Source organism: Colobus angolensis, unplaced genomic scaffold (assembly GCF_000951035.1).
Source record: "Colobus angolensis palliatus isolate OR3802 unplaced genomic scaffold, Cang.pa_1.0 Scaffold239, whole genome shotgun sequence".
Classification (NCBI taxonomy): Eukaryota; Metazoa; Chordata; class Mammalia; order Primates; family Cercopithecidae; genus Colobus; species Colobus angolensis.
This window is the reverse complement of record NW_012115588.1, coordinates 927,715-947,052: the sequence shown is the minus strand read 5'-3', so window position 1 is coordinate 947,052 and position 19,338 is coordinate 927,715. Positions and strand designations below refer to the sequence as shown.

General features: G+C 44.1%; 1 protein-coding gene across 4 annotated transcripts in view; it reads left to right on the top strand.

The window, feature by feature from the left end:
- Positions 1-19,338, top strand: part of TCF20 (transcription factor 20 (AR1)) — a 129,407-nt gene that overhangs the window by 92,891 nt on the left and 17,178 nt on the right. For all 4 annotated transcript variants that reach the window (XM_011945117.1, XM_011945119.1, XM_011945118.1 and 1 more), the window contains one exon: positions 16,856-16,949. In XM_011945117.1, the coding sequence (XP_011800507.1) occupies positions 16,856-16,949 (94 nt within the window). The remainder of the gene's footprint in view (positions 1-16,855; positions 16,950-19,338) is intronic.

Below are 19,338 nucleotides of genomic sequence, written 5' to 3'. Positions count from 1 at the left end.
CTTCAGAGAGCAGGTCTGGGCATTTTAATCTACTATTATTTGTGAAAAGCACGTGGATTTAAAACCAGCTCACCTGTCACCTCATCCCCCAGGCAGCAAGTGCTGCCCAGCAGCACTCCCATTTTACCTGTTACACACCACTTAGCACCCATGGGTCAAATCCCCCAAGTCACTCCAATAGTGGCAGGTCCGAGTGCCTCCTCACTGAGGGTAGGACAGACTTCTGAGACCTTACTGACTCAGCCTTCCCTTTGCAGGTTACACAGACTCAACAGTATTCAGAGCCTATGCCTCCCAGCACTTATGCAAATGTTCAGCTAAGCTGGAGTTGCTCTTGGTGTGACTACCAGCTAACTGATTGTCGTCTTCACCAGATAGGCTCCCCAAGAGCTAAGTTGGCCCCAGAGCCCACCCTAGTGCCTGGCATGGGGGTGATCAGTACAGGGTAAATTTGTAACTGATAAGTTATTTAAGAGACACATAGGAGCAATGTAACCTCCAGTGGAAAGAGGTGGGCCTTCAGATGCTATTTAAATATGTATGTTTAAAAGTATGTAATATTGGGCTGGGCGCGGTGGCTCCTACCTGTAATCCCAGCACTTTGGGAGGCAGAGGCAGGCTGAGGTCAGGAGTTTGAGACTAGCCTGACCAACATGGGGAAACTCCATCTCTACTAAAAATACAAAACTTAGCTGGGCATGGCGACAGGCACCTGTAATCCTAACTACATGGGAGGCTGAGGTAGGAGAATCCACTTGAACTGGAAGGTGGAGGTTGCAGTGAGCTGAGATCGCACCATTGCACTCCAGCCTGGGTGACAAGAGCGAAATTCCATCTCAAAAAAAAAAGTATGTAATATTGGAAATAATTTGTGAATATGCTGGTCAGAATTTTAATCTACGTATAAAAAATTAAGGAGCTGTTAAAAGTGTGTTTTGGTAGTGAGACTGACTTGTTTTCTTGTATGCTACTTTATAGTTTTGGGGAACAAAATGAATGGATGAGAGATGGATGACCGTCAATACTCTTAATTTCTTGCCCTTGTGTTCTTTGCAAGGCACAATATGCCAGGAACAGGTTCTGCCTTCATTATAGAGGGCATCTGTATGAGGCTTTGTTGTTCATGAGTTTCAGTGTATGTCTCTGGGGACAAAAACGTGAGTTGCCACTGGGTGAATGTAGTGCCACCTGAATGTTGAAAAACACAACTCCCAAGAGAACAGGTTTGGTGGGGATTCAGGAGTTGTATTTTGTTCATGTTAAGTCTGAGATTTCTCCTAGACATTCAAGTGCAGTATGACCATTTCAGAATGAAGGAATTTCCAATGGATAGTTTTTTGCAGGTAAAAGCAGCCCCACAGTATGTTCAATGAGCACTTGCATAAGTGCTGGGAGGCATGGTCTCTGGATACCCTGAGGTCTGTGTAAGTGTGGAGAAGCTATGCCTAACTAGGCCAAACGGAAGATTGAGTCAGTAAGGCCTCAAGAGGCCTGCCCTCCCCATGTGGCACTCGGACCTACCACTACTAGAGTGACTTGAGGGGTTTGAAGCATGAGTAGCAGGGGAAATAGATAGGCACATGTCAAGAACCACACCCTGCTGCTTTGCCAATCTCCTCCACCATGTCCTGTGAAACTCACAGTCCACCAAAAGCACTCTGATAGTTCTCTGCACTGAACAGCCATTTTACCTGGCTTTCTCAGTAACACTACCTACTCCTATCCCCGCCCCCACCCCACACTCTCCCAGGCAGAAGCAGAGTCATTAATATTTAGCCCTCTCACTGTGGGCTTAGGTGATGACTTGTTCCTTCACTAGGGTACATCAGGACAGGGGTAAGTGTTAAGCATCCCTGGTAGAGACCTGAGGAACATTGTGCAAGGCAGCCGTCGTTATTGATAAGTATCTGTATCAACTACTGATGTTTTAGCTTCACCTCCTGGCAGGGTGAGGCTTTTAGCAGTGCCGCAGAAACCCTTCTTCATTAAAGCAAATCATCTCCCAACAATGGAATCTCACTGATCTGCTGACCCAGCATTCTGTTCTCTCAGACCTACCTCATCCCTTCCTGCCTTTGGAAAAAAAGTTCCATTTAGGGTGAATAGGCCAACAAAATCTTGTTGCTCAGCTCCAGAAGATTATCTGTTTTAGATCTTCCAAATTAACTCTAGAGAACCCTAGGAAATGATCCAGCCACATAAAGACTCACCTTTCCCGTGGACCCTCAAGGAGCTCTGAGACCACCAGCAAACACCCAGTTGTTGCCTTTAGCTCCTTAATTTGACTTGGGAACTCTGAAATCCCTTAGACATTGGTATATTTTCAGACAATTTCAATAATCTGGCTAGTGCCATCCTCTGCTTGTTGCTTCTCTCTAATCTCACTCTTGAAATAAAAGTCATGTGATGGAACCACCTTTTATTATATGACCACCACGCTGCCCAGAGACAAGGCCCGAAGGAGAGCACAGAGGCTCTTGAATTTACCAGATGGTCCTTGTTGGCAATGAGTCATAATTATAGAATCTTGTAGGTCATATTTTATCCTTCATCCTAATGTCTGTAGGAGTTGGCTTCCTGGGAAACTATAAACATCACTTAGTCCCTCAGCTCAATTTCTTAACCTGTAAAATGGGGTTAATAATGGACTGCCTTGTCAAGTTGTTGGATAAATGAAATCTGTCCTAACAATAGACACTTAAATCTTGGGGCTTGGCATGGTGGCTCACACCTGTAATCCCATCACTTTAGGAGGCTGAAGTGGGAGGATTGCGTAAGCCCAGGAGTTTGAGACCAGCTTGGGCAACAGAGTGAGATGCCATCTCTACAAAAAATAAATTAGCCAAGTGCAGTGGTATGTACCTGTAGTCCTAGCTAGTAAGGAAGTAGAAGCAAGAGGATTCCTCTAGCCCAGAAATTTGAGGTTGTAGTGAGCTCTGATTGCTCCACTATGAGTACAGTGGCACAATCAAAGCTCACTGCAACCTCAAACTCTGGCTCGATGAATGAGGGACAGAGTGAGACCCTGTCTCAAAAAAAAAAAAAATAAAGTGAAGGTGGAGGAGGAGACGTGTTGAGGAATTATGCAGGATTTCTAAACTAGGTTATATTACTTCTAGATCTCTATTTTCTTCATGGAGACTCTTGGAGTTTCCTTTTTTTTTTTTTTTTTCCTTCCCTTCTCTGTTGAAGTGAGGATTGTACTCTTGCTGAGTATCTTCCTAATCTGGTAGGAATCTTCTGAAACTGAAATGTTGAAGAAAATTTCCACATCTGTGAAGATGAATTGAACCAGTAGTTCTAAAACTTTCTTGAGGATAAGAAACACCTGGGATGCTTCCCATTCAGTCTCTTTTGGGACAGTGTCCTCAGTCTGTTTTTTTAACTCAAGCTTGGGACCATGCTGGTGCAGGTGGCAGAGTTACACTTTGAGAAGTGCAAAAATCAACTCTGAAAACTCAAGGTTCATAAGCTAATCACCGATTTGGGTGCCAAAGTTTCCATTCTAGTGTGGACGTAGTTTTTCCTTCCAGTAGGTTTCCAGGAAGAAAAGGCCCTGGATTGAGCATGACCTGTGGGAGTGTCCTGAAATGAGGTGTGAGGCTATGTCTCATGTTATTGCCAAATTAAATGACCCCACTGAAGCTTGGCTGAGAGGTGGCAGGGGCTGGCTTAGGATTTGAGGACCAGTGATCCTATGGTCGTTTCGATGGCAGTAGCTTCGGTATATCAAGATATCCTCGTTTTTTAACGTTCCTTTCTGCTGGTACTCTGCTATTTCCTGAGTATCTGAGACTAAGTGCCGCCAACGTCTTTCCCGTCAGGCTGCCCCTGCCTTTGAAAAACTTGCCACTTCCAGGAATAGGGTGGCTTTGCCTGACAATACCTCAACCTGTTTGAAAAGATGGGCAGGTGAGAGCGTTGATGAGATGGCAGTGGCTCTGGATGCAAAAGAGGAAGGTAGTACGAATGCAAGAAGGAAGAGTGGAGTAAATGAGAAAGACCTCCAGAGCCAAGTGTTTGGAACAGCTTTGGAGATTTCCGTTTCAGTATGATCTTCACAGATTTGAAATCTTGTTAAGGGAGTCCTATTGTGGCAGCAGGTTTGTCGTTTCTGCTGCTGAAACTGTAAACATTTCAGTATGGGTGCCTTGTGAATAAGCAGCTTCCAGTAATTGGCTTTCTGGAAGCACAGACCCAACTCCTGGGTAGGATGAGCCATGGAGAGAAGCAGCTTACATCAAGAGGCACTTCCCTGGAGTGTAATTTCTTTAAAAAGATGCCTTCTTAGATTCAGAAAGCACAAAATGGAATCATTTCTCTTTACAAGCTAATCCACTGAGCAAAGGGTAAAACAAAAATAAGCTAGTGCAAGATCTTGTGCAACTTCAATTTCAGTGTTTTAAACTATGTCTGTAAGCATTTCTGTCCCTGTACTTCAGAAAAAGCTCTTCTCTTTCTTTGTCACAGGGCTGCTGCAGGGCTCCTACTCCTGCTGGGTTCAGCCTTTTCTCAGGTTCTCTGCTTTTATTCAGAGGAAAAGTGCTAATTAATGGCTTATTCCTAGTACTGGACTCTAGCACTCTGTGCCCTTCCTTTCTAACTTCTTAAAGGGCACAAGCTCCTTTTAATATGGAAAAACTCGTTAGACAAAATGTATAAGGTTTTCAACACAGTTGCAGTTTTCTTTTGGGGCTATAAAAGAAACTTCTGATTAGGATTATTTTAATGGAGTGTATATAACTGTAGATAAGGTAAAATGCAGGCTGGGTGTGATGGCTCATGCCTGTAATCCTAGCACTTTGGGAGGCCAAGGAGGGTGGATCACCTGAGGTCAGGAGTTCGAGACCAGCCTAGCCAATATGGCAAAACCCTGTTTCTACTAAAAATACTAAAATTAGCTGGACGTGGTGGTGGGTGCCTGTAATCCAGCTACTTGAGAGGCTAAGGCAGGAGAATCACTTGAACCCAGGAGGCAGAGGTTTTGGTGAGCCAAGATCTCATCACTGAACTCCAGCCTGGGCGACAGCATGAGACTCCGTCTCAAAAATAATAATAAAATGCAAACTGTGTTTCAGGAAAAAAGGCAAAGTTTGGTTAGCACAAAGAAACATCATTAGTGACACCTGTGTTGGCCTTCTGAGTTATGAGACTTCATATTAACATTATAACAAACTACATATACATGTTGTGCAAGAGAAAAATTACTAAACCAAGCCTTCTTGAGTAATGCTTTAATTTTCCAGAAGGGGGACAAAGGTTGGATTTAACTTAAATTGAGGCAAATGGATGTATTTTATTTGGGAAATTGTGTTTTGTTCCTCCTTTGTTTTGCCTCTGTAAATTTATTAATGCAGAACCTGAAGGCTGTAAACCCAGGATCATTAGAGTTATGGTGTTGTAGAACATTAAAAACCCACAGCAAGTGGCTGATATCTGCCTACCATATCTGCAGTTGAAGTTCATACCATGTGTGATAATTATGAACTTTCTTTTTTGTGGGCACCTTGGTAGAAATAATGAGTAAGTAGCACCTGCCATATTTTCATGTGTTACTTTAACATCATCAATAAAGTGTACATACTAAAGCAGATAGCTGAGGGTGGGGAATAAGTGGTTAAATACTGTGCCTGACCTGTAAAATACACTCCAAATAGACAAAAGGAACACCTATGTGTGGCAGCATAGCTGGGTTTGGTTTAATCAGCAATAGTAGATTGTTAGCATTAACTCCTGGATGTCTGTGATGCTGCCCATAGCCTTGCAGACAAGCCTAGAGGGCCTTTGTAGTTTCAAGGGACCATCCATTCCACATGGGAATAGAGAGTAACAGAAAATGACTAGGGATCAGTATTGGCACTTCCTGGGAAGTATGTGCAGGGTGTACGTGTGTGTCAATCAAGGTCTTGCGCTGTCATCCAGGCTAGAATGCAGTGGTGTGATCATAGTTGGCTGCAGCCTTGACCTCATGGGCCTGAGCAATCCTCCTGCCTCAGCCTCCTGAATAGCTGGGACTACAGGCGAGCACCAACACACCCAGCAAATTTTATTTTTTGTAGAGACAGGGCCTTGCTTTGTTGCCCAGGCTAATCTTGAATTCCAGGCCTCAGGCAATCCTCCCACCTCAACCTCACAAAGTGCTGGGATAACAGACATGGGCCACCTTAGACCAGGTCCTGTTCAGGTTCTTTTGCCCTGATCAATGTCTTTAAATAGCAGAAGATACCCCTACCCTGTCCTTTTTTCCCAACTGGGTATTATCCCCAATGTACTGTTGAGGAAATCGAGACTTAAATTAACTTGCCTAGGCTCCTGTACCAGTGAGAGACAGGGCCAAAATATTAGTTTTTTTTTTTTTTAGCCCTGCTGCTCTTCCAGATCAGTGGCTTCAGTGGACAGCTCTGTTCCAGTGAAAAACTCCGAGAACTTCCTCTCCACCCCAGCTTTCTCTCTTTTCCTTATTCCATGTCTTTGTTTTTAGACTGTCTAAATTTGAGGTAAAAATCAAGAAAGATTTCTGATAAGGAATATCTGAATTAAGGAAGGCACATAGAGGAATTGTCAGTTAAACTAACTGTACCAGTTTCTTTGACTGGATTTGTTGTTGCTGTCCTCTACTTTAGGAGAAATAAAGTGATATGGAGAAAAGCTTGCTAGCAGGGATTTATTTTAAAAAGCAAGTTTTAGTCTCTGTCCTGGGATCACTTTGATGAAGCCTAGTCTGTTCCTCATGTCTTATAAGAATATTCTTAATACAAAATCATAACTCTAAGGCAATGGAAAACAATCAGTTTACTCAAAATCCTGAGCTATTTACTAAAGCAGGAAGATAGCCTGTGTTCTATAAAAGGTTTCTCGTAGTTACCCATAAAATATCATTTGGAATTAAACCCATTCCTGACCAGCTGAGATTTTGCTCTTAGTCCAAAACTTTCTCTTCTGTAAATGGAATCTTTCTAGGAGAAAGTAACATTTAGAGCAGGTGCCATGTGTGTGCTCACCTCATCAGAATCCTGCTGTGCTGGCATCCAGAGGGCTCCCTGTCTACTGTGCCGATTTACACTGCCATACACGCGGGCTCACTGCAACATGTCTCACAGGCCCCTGGCCATCTGTCAGCATCAAGTCCTATCGGTTTTACCTCCAGAGTGTCTATGCAGCCTCTTGTATGCATTTCCACCACCAGTACCTAAACTCTTCTATATCATCCCTAACCCAGCAATGGCCATTGTTGGCCCTGGGTTCCTGCACATCAGCTGCCCACCCCCTCAGAGTTGTGCTCCGCTGTGTCAGTTCCCTACACCCTGCCTGCTTCTCCTTCCACAAAGCAGTTTGTTCCCTTTCCCCCCCAGGTAGCTCTTACTCACTGTTGACGACTCAGGTCAAGCTACACTCTGTCAAGAATGCTTTCCTGACCTCCTTAACTAGGTTGGTGACATTACCTCTATGCTCTGAAGTATTATTTACATCACTGTTTAAATTTTGCTTTACCCCCACATCATTCTGTGAGCTCCTGGAGGGTAGACACTTGGTGAACTTTGGCTCCCCATTTCAGCCCCTGCACACAGGCATGCAATAAAAATTTGTAGAATGAATAAAAAGATTATTATACTTCTGAGTCAATACCATCAACTCATAAGGGAACTTCAATATCAAAGAAAAGAGCACTGAGAATAAAAGGCAACTTGATCACACAGTGTCTTACAACCTTTAGAGAAACCTGCACGTCAGGGGGAAAGTCCAGCCTGATCAAGTTCTTACTAATTTTCATCCAACCCATGTTTCTACTTTCTGTACATTGCAGTTTTATGCTGTGGAATCAGGATTGACACATTAATAAGGCAAATTAAAAGTCCCAGAGAACAGCTCGTTAAGAAGTCGAACTGCCTTCTTCACATTCAATAGAATAATTTACACTTTATGATTTTGAAGAAGCACCAGTCTGGTGTTTTTACAACTTCATTAGCCAAGGGTTACCTTCACATTACTGCAGAGGTCCCTTCCTCATAACACAGCTCACGGGTGAGAATCTGGATTTTTTAAAGCAACAATGGCATAAAAAGAGGTGTATGTGACAGAATCTTCTGGAGAAAAAGACCTCCTTCCCCACCTGCGTCTTAGACCTACTAACTTTTCATTATTTGTTTGCTCAGTGTTAAAATGAACAAGTCTGTTGTATAAAGCTATGTATATTCTGAATATGTTCTTCATCTGCTCAGGATTGTGGCTCATTTCCTCTGTTTGGTAGATGAAGTACAGAAAGACAAAGAAGGACATTCGTAATGAAGGAAAAAAGTCCTTAATCCCAACCCTTGTAACTTGATGGAAAACATCATAACTTTACTATAAACTGCAGACAGGCTGGTCCCACCTTATGCGCACAAAGACATCAGAAGGGAAAGAGAATGGGCTTTGTGGATCGAAACAGAATCCAAGGATGTAGCTGGGAGATGCTGCCAAAATGGCCACACTCAAGAGATTTGGACCTTGGTCATGCTTTCTGTGCATTTTGCACCACTTCTGGGGCCAGCTACCACACAACCTCCACTCAGCCACAGAGACACTTAACAGGTTTATAATGTGACTTGAAAGGCTTTCCCAAAGAAACAAATACTTGTCAGGATCTGTAGTAGAGCCACATTTTGATTGGGGCTTTTATGGGTGGAGAATGGTGATCTAAATATATAATTTTATTTCAAATTATGCCTGAAAGATGATCAGATTAAATAAAGTTTGTTTGAGTGTTTTCATCTGCTTGTATTGGTGGGAAGCAGATGACTGGGTCCCAGGAGGCAGAGAAGTTGAACTCTTAGCCTCTAAGTGTGTTGAAGGAGTAGTACCATCTGTTGGACCTAAGATCCACATGGCAGCAGAGGGTCCAGAATCAGCCACAGCAGATTATTCTAGATTACTCTAATGTGAGTGGGGATAGGTTGTGAGAAGTATGGCTAGGAGCACCTGGCAGGTGACTGATGCAGGCAGCAAAGGAGTCATTGGTGCCCAGGTCTGCTCTCCACATAACAGAGGGCAGTGTCTGTAGAGTACAACAGGCAAGGTTGTGAGGCAGTTTTTCTCATTCTAGTTGTGCTCAATATGCCATTTTGGGGCAGTTTTCAGTGCTTTTGAAATCCTGCTAGAGTTTAATTTGTATGCAGTTGTGTGTCATATTAGTCCCCGTTTATTTAACATCTGTTCTTCCAATGCAAAATGCTTTAGAAAGCTTTAAAAATAGTTATTAATTTGTATTGGTCCAGGATAGGAGAATTGAGAGGGGAGATATAATGAAAGTAATAGTAAACAGTAGCTAAGAAGTGAAGTGTCGAGAGACTTGGCCAAGAACTGACCTTCCGCACCCTTGGAGATGAAACGTTACTGAAACATACAACAGCTAGACTTACCAAAAAAACGACCAGCAGCAGGTGTCCAGACCCATGCAGGGTCTGCTTGTTTAAGGCAGGTTGTAGGAGAAAAATTGCTTAACAAAAAATTTTAACTGTTTGTCTTAATTTAATAGACTGTACTTTGTATTATATCTGAGTTTGATATCAGTAATTGCCAAAGTATGACACTTAGAGATGAATATGTTTTATATAATTTTTGTTTAAAAGTTCTAATAATTACATAACTTTCTAGTTTATAAAACACTTCTATGGTTATTTTACACAGCAACTTTATGCAGAAGGCAAAGCAAATTCTGTTATCCCCATTTTACAGGTGATAAAATTGACCTGGTGACTTTTGGCTTTCACACATGTGCTGACACCCTCAGTTTTTTCCTCCAGTAGCCCTGTGCTGTGCCATACCTGAACAGTATGCACATTAGACCAACCACATTTATTCTAAAAAGCTAGTCAAGCCTGGGACTTTTGTCTTAAGTACACACAATTAGCCGTTAGCCAGTGAATGGCTGGCTGATGTTTCATACTGACATAATGGATTCAGTTTCTGAAACTGGCACTTTTGCTGGAGCAACTGTGGGACATAAGTGCAGCTTCTAAATCCATGCACCATACCTTGAGTAGCATTGAGTAAATGGACCTGAGAAGAACTGGTCAACTCTCTGTCCCTCTGAGGTTGCCTTGGTGGTAGTGGGCTGTGGTGCAGTCCCAGAGGCTGGTGCCAGAGCCCATTCCCTTTGTGTAAATGGCAAGTTAAAAGTGCTCCAGCCTGTCTTATGAGCTTTTCATGAAGAAGCATAAGGAGATTGTCTAGCTCTAAGGAAGTAAGGACCAAAACATCTAGGGCTATGTACATATTGCTTTGGCTGACACTTCGAAGTACTCTTTAAGAAGCTTGATAGGATGCAGAGTTGCATCAAAGAAATGCTCACAGGGCCTTGAAGGGTAGCTCCTTGTATGTAGCCCGTCTAGCTGCCGCGTAGTGGGCATTGATAGCTGGGATGGCAGAGACTTCCATCCTAGATGTAGGAGGCATAACTGAGAGGACAAAAAACTTCCTGCTCATGGCCAAAAATTAACACACCTTGTTCCACATTCTCCAAGCTCCACCAGCATCAGTTTTGTAACTCATTGAAGAGTATCCTCATTAGTTTGTCTTCAGGCTCTCAAGTTTGTCAGACATTGCATTCATCCCATCAGCCCACATTTACAGTGTCTGTGGTGTGCCAGTCACTGGGGGTGCAAGAACAAGTCTCACAGTTTAAGGGAAGTGGACAAACATGAGTAAGTAAATATTGTGAGCATGAGCAGAAGTGTGTGCCGTGCTGGATAAGAGCCATCTGAGGCACAGTAGTGGAAGAGTAATCTACAAAACCAATCATCATCAATGTGCTGTAATACTACTATGACCCAGTTGCTTTGGTGTTCTGAGGCTGCTCTGAGATGCTAATTAAACAAGGTGATTATTCAGGTTGCTGTTACATCTCATAAGAAAGAGCCTTTCTGTGAATGAGCAGGCATCAGGCTTGCATAGAAGTCTCCCGGGAAGCTTCCCTCAGATGAGGACTAAACAACTCTAGTTGATTCAGTCCTTGCAGTTTGCCACCTCAAGTCAGCAAGCCCTGCCTCTGAGACAGTGACAAAGGCTGGCGAAAGGTTCAAGCTCTGTATCTGGGCCACTTTCTGTTTAAACATGCCCCAAAACTAATAATACCTTTTATAATTTATTCCCAAGTTTAGAGTATCAAAAAATGTGAGGTTTTCGTCAGAGTTCTTTACGAATAGTTTTTATTCCCTTCCATAATAAAAAATTTACTATTAAAAGATTTTCAAGTTTGGGCCATTCCTTATTTTTAAAATGTGTCTTAATTTAGATATCATGCTTGGAGCCCCCAATGTGTCTCATTCTGCCTGGGGAGCAGTATTGTATGGACTTACCTCTGCTTGGAGTGAATGTAGTAACACTGTGGTGAAAAACAAAGGATATTTAGCTATGTAGTGACTTTAATATATTATTTGTAGCATAGGAGGATGATAATGCAAATAGCTACTTCAGGTAAAAAGTATAGAATAAAAATTTAATTAGAAATTGTACTAGCGTGGGTACTGATTTTTGGATAGAAGGGAAAACCTTACACATGGAAGACACTATAGATAAGTATTTATATTCTATCTTTGGGACCTGGCACCTAGAGAGTACTTTTCAAATGTTGGATAGTTGAGTGAATGAAGGGGACTAACAGGCATCATGGTATGGTATGACGAAAGTTGAACTTGGGGTTCAGAAGAAAAAGGGGTAAAGTTCTAAGTTCTCTTACTTACTATGTGATCTTTAGCAGGTCACTTTGCTTTGGCCTCTGTTTCTTCAACAAGAAAAACAGATATTGAAGACAGACCCAGAGTTCCTTATTTATTGATCTCCTGATGTCAGAATTTGCCTAGTGAAATTATAGGTGTTTTCATGAGGGAGAAGTCTGTTGCATTAAAGAACCTAAGGCCAGGCGCGGTAGCTGACGCCTGTAATCCCAGCACTTCGGGAGGCTGAGGTGGGCAGATCACCTGAGATCCAGGAGTTCAAGACTAGCCTGGCCAACATGTTGAAACCCCATCTCTACTAAAAATACAAAGAGTAGCTGGGGGCGGTGGCGGGTGCTTGCAATAACAGCTACTCGGGAGGCTGAGGCAGGAGAATCGCTTGAACCCGGGAGATAGAGGTTGTGGTGAGCCGAGATCATACCATTGCACTCCAGAGTGACAAGACAAGAGCAAAACTCCATCAAAAAAAAAAGAAGGCCGGGCACGGTGGCTCAAGCCTGTAATCCCAGCACTTTGGGAGGCCGAGACGGGCGGATCACGAGGTCAGGAGATCGAGACCATCCTGGCTAACATGGTGAAACCCCGTCTCTACTAAAAAAAAATACAAAAAATTAGCCGGGCGAGGTGGCGGGCACCTGTAGTCCCAGCTACTCGGGAGGCTGAGGCAGGAGAATGGCGGGAACCCGGGAGGCGGAGCTTGTAGTGAGCCGAGATCGCGCCACTGAACTCCAGCCTGGGCGACAGAGCCAGACTCCGTCTCAAAAAAAAAAAAAGAAAAAGAACCTAAGAGGAAAATGGACAATCACTTGAGAGTCTTGGGAAATCCCCGTGTATTAGTTTTCTATCATTGCCATAATACATTACCACAAACTTGTTACACAGTTCTGCTTACAGTTCTGTAGGTTCAAAGTCCAACACAGGTGTCTTATTAGGCTGGAATTAAGGTGTGGACTGGGCTGTGATCTTTTCCAGAGGCTTAGGGAAGAACATGCTTCCTTGCCTTTTAAAAATTCTGCAGCTGCTGCCCTGCCCCTTCCTTCTCCCATCTTCAAGGCCAGCAGCATTGCACCTATGACCCTGCTGCCAAATCATCAGGTCTCCCTGAAGCTGACAACTTTAACTCCCTCTGGGGAGAGTCATTTGCTTTTATGGACCTGTGTGATTAGACTGGGCCCACCTAGCATATAACCTAGCATATTCTTCCCATCTCAAGGTCCTTAATCTCATCCGCAAAGTTCATTTTGTATATAAGATCACAGGTTCTCGGGATTCTACCTACCATATCCCAAGATCTGATTGCTCTGTAGGAGGCAGAACACTAAATGGCTCTCAGGAAACCAGTAATCCTAGTTCAGTCAGTCATTGTATCTCTCTGGGTTTCTTTTTTCCGCATCTGAAAAGTTGGGGAGTTGAATTAGATCAGTGGTCCTCAAACTGCATTGTGCATCAGAATAGCCTAGAAGACTTCTCACAACACAGATTTAGGTGGGGCTCAAAAGTGTGCATTTCTGCCAAGTGTGGTGGCTCATGCCTGTAATCCCAGCACTTTGGGAGGCCAAGGCAGGTGGATCACTTGAGGCAAGAAGTTCAAGACCAGCCTGGCCAACATGTTGAAACCCCGTCTCTAGTGAAATTACACAAATTTGCCAGGTGTGGTGGTTCATGCCTGTAATCCCAGCTACTTGGGAAACTAAGGCACAAGAATCACTTGAACGTGGGAGTTGGAGGTTGCAGTGAGCCAAGATTGTGCCACTGCGCTCCAGCCTGGGCGACAGAACGAGACACTCTCAAAAATAATCCAAAAAACAAAACTGCATTTCTGACAAGTCCCTGAGTGTTGCTGATGCTGCTGTTCCAGAGGACCACACTTCAAAAACCACTGAACTAAACTGTCTTTAAGGATCTTTCTCTGAGTCCCTAACACACCCTTAGGGTCTTTCCCCTTTGGATGCAATGTTGTAAATTAATCATCGTGCAGTTCGTGCAGTGCTTGCCAGGTTGTGGGGTTGAATTAGGAAACAAATGGACATTGTTCAGATCTAAGCTCCACGTCTTCTCTTTCCTCTTGTAAACTGGGATGGTGACAAGGCCTGCTGTGTGGTTGCTTTTCACGAGGTGGTCTTTGTAGATTAGCATGTGTCTGACACATGGTCATCTTGGGTCACATTTACTTAGCACTTTTGACCCAGCCAGCATTTTAAGCCTGAATTAATTCATTTAACCCTTATGACATTTCTGAGGTGAGTGCCATTATTAGTCCCACGTCTGTAGATTGAGGAACAAAGGTTAGAAATTTGGCCAAGAAGGCAGAACTAGAAAGTGGAGCCACTTACCAGGCAGTTATTTAGGTTCCAGAGCATGCATACTTAACCCTTCTACAGTAGCCCCCTAGTTTCCTGTAACAAGGCTAGAGGTGGCCTGGTCCTGGGTTTGGGTGATTTAGTGCTTGACAGTGTCATGGTAGGTCCAGGTCTCTCCATCTTGCCACTCTTCTGTCCTCAGCAGGCTGGCTTTGTCTTCAGGGCTGTCCCCTTATGGTGATACTGTGGCTGCCACCATCCCACCACAGATCCCAGTCCTCATAGAGGCTGAGCAAGAAAATTACCTGTTCCTCCCCCTTGTCTCTTTTTGAGAGGGTGAAACTTTCATACTAGCACTTTTGGACACTGAGATGGGAGAATTGCTTGAACCCAGGAGTTCAAGAACAGCCCGGGCAACATACTGAGACCCCATCTCTACAAAAACTTTTTTTTTTTTTTGAGACGAAGTCTCTCTCTGTCGCCCGGGCTGGAGTGCAATGGCCAGATCTCAGCTCACTGCAACCTCCGCCTCCCAGGTTTACGCCATTCTCCTGCCTCAGCCTCCCAAGTAGCTGGGACTACAGGCGCCCGCCACCTCGCCCGGCTAGTTTTTTGTATTTTTTAGTAGAGACAGGGTTTCACCGTGTTAGCCAGGATGGTCTCGATCTCCTGACCTCGTGATCCGCCCGTGTCGGCCTCCCAAAGTGCTGGGATTACAGGCTTGAGCCACCGCGCCCGGCCAAAAACATTTTTTTAAAAAAAAAACTAGCTGGATGTGGTAGCACACCCCTGTAGTCTCAGCTACTCGGAGGCTGAGGTGGGAGAATCACCTGAGCCCGGGAGGTAGAGGCTGCAGGGAGCCATGATTGTGCCACTGCACTCCAGCCTGGGTGACAGAGCAAGACATTGTCTCAAAATATAAAAAAAAAAAGGTGGGGGGTGCAAAATGTTTTCAAAAGCCCTTTTTCCTGCAGACTTTCCTACCAGAAATGTTTGATCATACCCATTCCTAAATGGCCACCACTCACTGTGATTCATTCCCCGGGGTAGGGAGGGCCAGATCTTCAGGCTCCTTGAGTAAGAAAGTGGCAGCAGGAGGCTGGGTGCGGTGGCTCACTTGAGGTCAGGAGTTTGAGACCAGCTTCGCCAGCATGCAAAACCCCATCTCTACTAAAAATACAAAAATTAGCCGGGCGTGGTAGCACATGCCTGTAATCCCAACGCCTCAGGAGGCTGAGGCAGGAGAATCGCTTGAAACCAGGAGGCAGAGGTTGAAGGGAGCCAAGATTGCGCCACTGCACTCCAGCCTGGGCAACAAAGCAAGACTCCATCTCAAAAAAAGAAAGTGGCAGCAGACATGGCTGCAGGTTGGCCACCGATGGACTACCCACACTTCCTTCCCTCAAGTTGATAGTGAGTCCTTGTGATTCTGAGATGCTCTGTGGCACTGACAAAGGTAGACAGAGTCTAGGGCTACCAGAAATGCTGTGAACTTGTCCTTGGTTTACTCCGGACCAAATGATCTTTTCTCTTAACAAGGGTGCGAGGGCACATGACAAACATTTACTGATTATCGGCACCCAGAAGGACCTTGGTCTTCTGAGAGCAGGGCAAAGCTTTTGAAGGACTAATCTCTTCCAGCCCTTTTTCCTATCTCTTTTGTCTCTTGAGGATGCCAGAGATGGTCATCCAGAATCTCAGCTCTGACCTGGAACAAGTTATTTTGCCTCTGCTGTCTCAAGAGTTTCATGTAAAGCATTAGGAGCGCCTGCCAGGTGGAGTAGTGCAGAGGGCTGGATGAGATCATTCAATCTGAGCATGTGGAGCACTTGGGCTTTGCTGTTGCTGGCGTTAGTGTAGTTTCCCATCAGTATTTGTGTCGGGGGCCTGAGCCAGCTCAGTGTAATTGCTTAGGGAACACTTGTATTTTTCATAGAAGCAGGAACAAGTTTCTGTCTCTTCCAGCTAGTCTTGCTGGTTGTGTACCTCTGCTACCTGGAGAGCCAGCATCCTTAGTAGGGTCACATGTGGTTGAGTTTTATGAATATGTTTGTTGCTGATAGGACACATTTCTTACCCTGACAGGATGAGCACTCACAGCAGCCACATCACAGGGCTGACAGAGATGTGCCCCACTTTAAGAGAACCTGACCATATAAGGAGGAGTGTCTCAATTACAAAATAATGTCTCACTTAGCCAGAAATTCATGGCAGGTTTTCTGGTGCATTTAAAATAAGATTCATGTATAAAAATACCATTTGCACACAGGAGCCCATATTTTCTGAAAAGGGAAATATACTTGTATTGGGCATTTGGGGTAAGTAGATCAAAAATAAAAATAAAATCTTCTTACAAATACAAGAACTAGAAACCAAATTCCGCTTCTAATTCTAAAAGGTTTATATATAACTCTACTACCTTACCCTCTCTTACCCCAGATTTTCACAGCAGAAGTAAATAGGGAAGATCTACAGACCGCTCACGATAGCAGCAAGGAAATGCCTGGCAGAGTGTGTGGGTGGGTGGATGGCGGGGGCACCAGAGGCAGGGCTGGGAACCCCACTCTGGCATGTCCTTTATGACATGGATTGCTTATCTCATCCTGCTGTGTTGTTGATTTGAGAACATTTGTGAGGCTTGGCCTAAAACATTATTGCTGGATCCGTTCCCATGGTGTGGTCAGTGAGTGGCGTTTAGAAATTGACCAGCCCATCCTGCCACCACAGACTCCTCTAACCACAGAGACACGTGCTGAGGTCTAACAGATGGGGACCAGGGAAGGCCTGGAGGAGAGGGCCAAATCTGGGATACTGACATGCCTGACTTTTCCTTCCTTTCAGAAATGTTCCCACTGCCAGGAGGCAGGCGCCACCTTGGGCTGCTACAACAAAGGCTGCTCCTTCCGATACCATTACCCGTGTGCCATTGATGCAGGTAAGAGGAGACCACAGACCCCTGTCCAAAGGGTTAGGACATACAGTTTGATTCTCTCCATTTCTTTTGTTTGTTTGTCACTTCATAAAAAAATTCCTACCCATTAGTAGCACTTACCTCCCTTCCCCTCCCTCCAGTCCCTGGCAACCACTATTCTGTTTTCTTTTTTAAATTTTTATGATTTTTTTTTTTTTTCCTTTAAGCTCTGTTGGACCCAATCCTTTCTATCTCTGTGGACTTTGCTGTATATTTGGGTTACTTCCACTTTTTGACTATTATGAATAATGCTGCTGTAGAACATTTACATGCAAGCATTTGTGTGAACATGTTTTCAGTTCTCTTGGATATATACCTGGGAGTGGAATTGCTGGATCATGTGGTAACTCTTTAACCTTTTAAGGAATTGTCAGACTGTTTTCCAAAGTGGCTGCCCCGGTTTACATTCTCACCAGCAGTGCATGAGGGTTCTCCTTTCCCCAGCTCCTCCCTGACACTTGACTTCATGTGTGTGTGTGTTTTTTGTTGTTTTTTTTTTTTAATTGTAGCCAGCCCAGTGGGTATGAAATGTTATTTCATTGTGGTTTTTATTTGTATTTCCTTGATGGCTAATGATGTTGAGCATTTTTTCATGTGCTTATTGGTCATTTGTACATCTTCTTTGGAGAAATAGCTATTCACATCCTTTGCCCATTGTAAAATTGGAGTATTTATCTTTTTAATGTCAAGTTTTAAGAATTATTTGTAGGCCAGGCACAGTGGCTCACACCTGTAATCCCAACACTTTTGGGAGGCTGAGGCGGGCAGATCATGAGGTCAGGAGTTCAAGACCAGCCTGGCCAACATTGTGAAACCCCATCTCTACTAAAAATACAAAAATTAGCCAGGTATGGTGGTGCACACCTGTAGTCCCAGCTACTCGGGAGGCTGAGGCAGGAAAATCGCTTGAACCCAGGAGGCAGAGGTTACGGGATCGCGCCACTGCACTCCAGCCTGGGCAACAAAGCAAGGCTCCGTCTCAAAAAAAAAAAAGAAAAATTTGTAATTCTGCATATGTGGTTTGCAAATATTTTCTTCCATTCTCTGAGTTGTCTTTTTACTTTTCTTTCTTGATAGCATCATATAGGCAGTTCACTATTGGACATCAACTGGGTGTCCTACAGTTTAGCTCAGTTCTGATACCAAGCAGAGTTAGTGCAGCCCATAGAGGTTAAGGGCTCAGTCCCACAAGACTGCTCCCCACTTCAAATGCCAACCTCAAGCCCTGTGTTATGACCTGACCTGTGTTTCTGAATGATCAGCTTTAAACTAGGTTTTCCAAGACCCCTTCACTGGGTTTGATTAATATTTAACGTGGCTTACAGAATTCACAGAAACACTTCACTTGTGTTTACTCATTATGAAGGATGCAGATGAACAGCCAGATGAAAGAAACATAGGGCCAAATATGTGGGAAGGGGCATGGAGCGTCCATGCTCTCTCCAGGAGCACCACCCCCAAGGCACCTTCATATACTCAGCAGTCCAGAAACCCTCTGAATCCAGTAGTTCATGGATTTTTTTGGAGGCTTCATCATGTAGGCATAATCAATTATTAACTCAGTCTTCACCCCCTCTCTGCTTCCTGGAGTGGGGTGGGTAGAGCTAAAAGTTCCAAGATGCTAATCACAGCTTAGTCTCTCTGGTGCCCAGCCCCCATCCAGGAGCCACCAAGAGTTGCCTCATTAGAATGAAAGGTGCTCGTATCCAGGAAATTCCAAGGGGTTAGGAGCTCCATGTCAGGAACCAGGAGCTCCTAGTTAAACCAAATATTAGAAGAAAAGATCCTCCTAGCACCCCTAATTGCTCAGGAATTTACATGGGTTTTAGGAGGTCTGTGCCAGGAATCAGGGATGAAGACTAAAATATGTATTTCTTACTCTGAATCACAGTATTACAAAGAGTGTTGTATTTTGTTTGTTGAGATGATAGGGGGATGTTTTGTAATGTGTTAACTGTTGAAAGAAGGGAAACATTTTGTTAAAGAAGTGCCATCCAGTGAGTGATGCAGAAGACTTGAGTTTTGACTTAGAGCTTCAATAACCTGGGAAAATCACCTTTCTTACTCTAGACTTTTAGTCCCTTTAGTGGGTGTTTTCCCCAGTTACTTTTTTGGTGGCAGGGTGAGTGTTAATTTCAAGTTTATTAAGTTTTTTGCCTTTTTTTTTTTTTTTTTTTTTTTGAGACGGAGTCTCACTCTATCGCCCGGGCTGGAGTGCAGTGGCCAGATCTCAGCTCATTGCCAGCTCCGCCTCCCGGGTTTATGCCATTCTCCTGCCTCAGCCTCCTGAGTAGCTGGGACTACAGGCGCCCGCCACCTCGCCCGGCTAGCTTTTTGTATTTTTTAGTAGAGA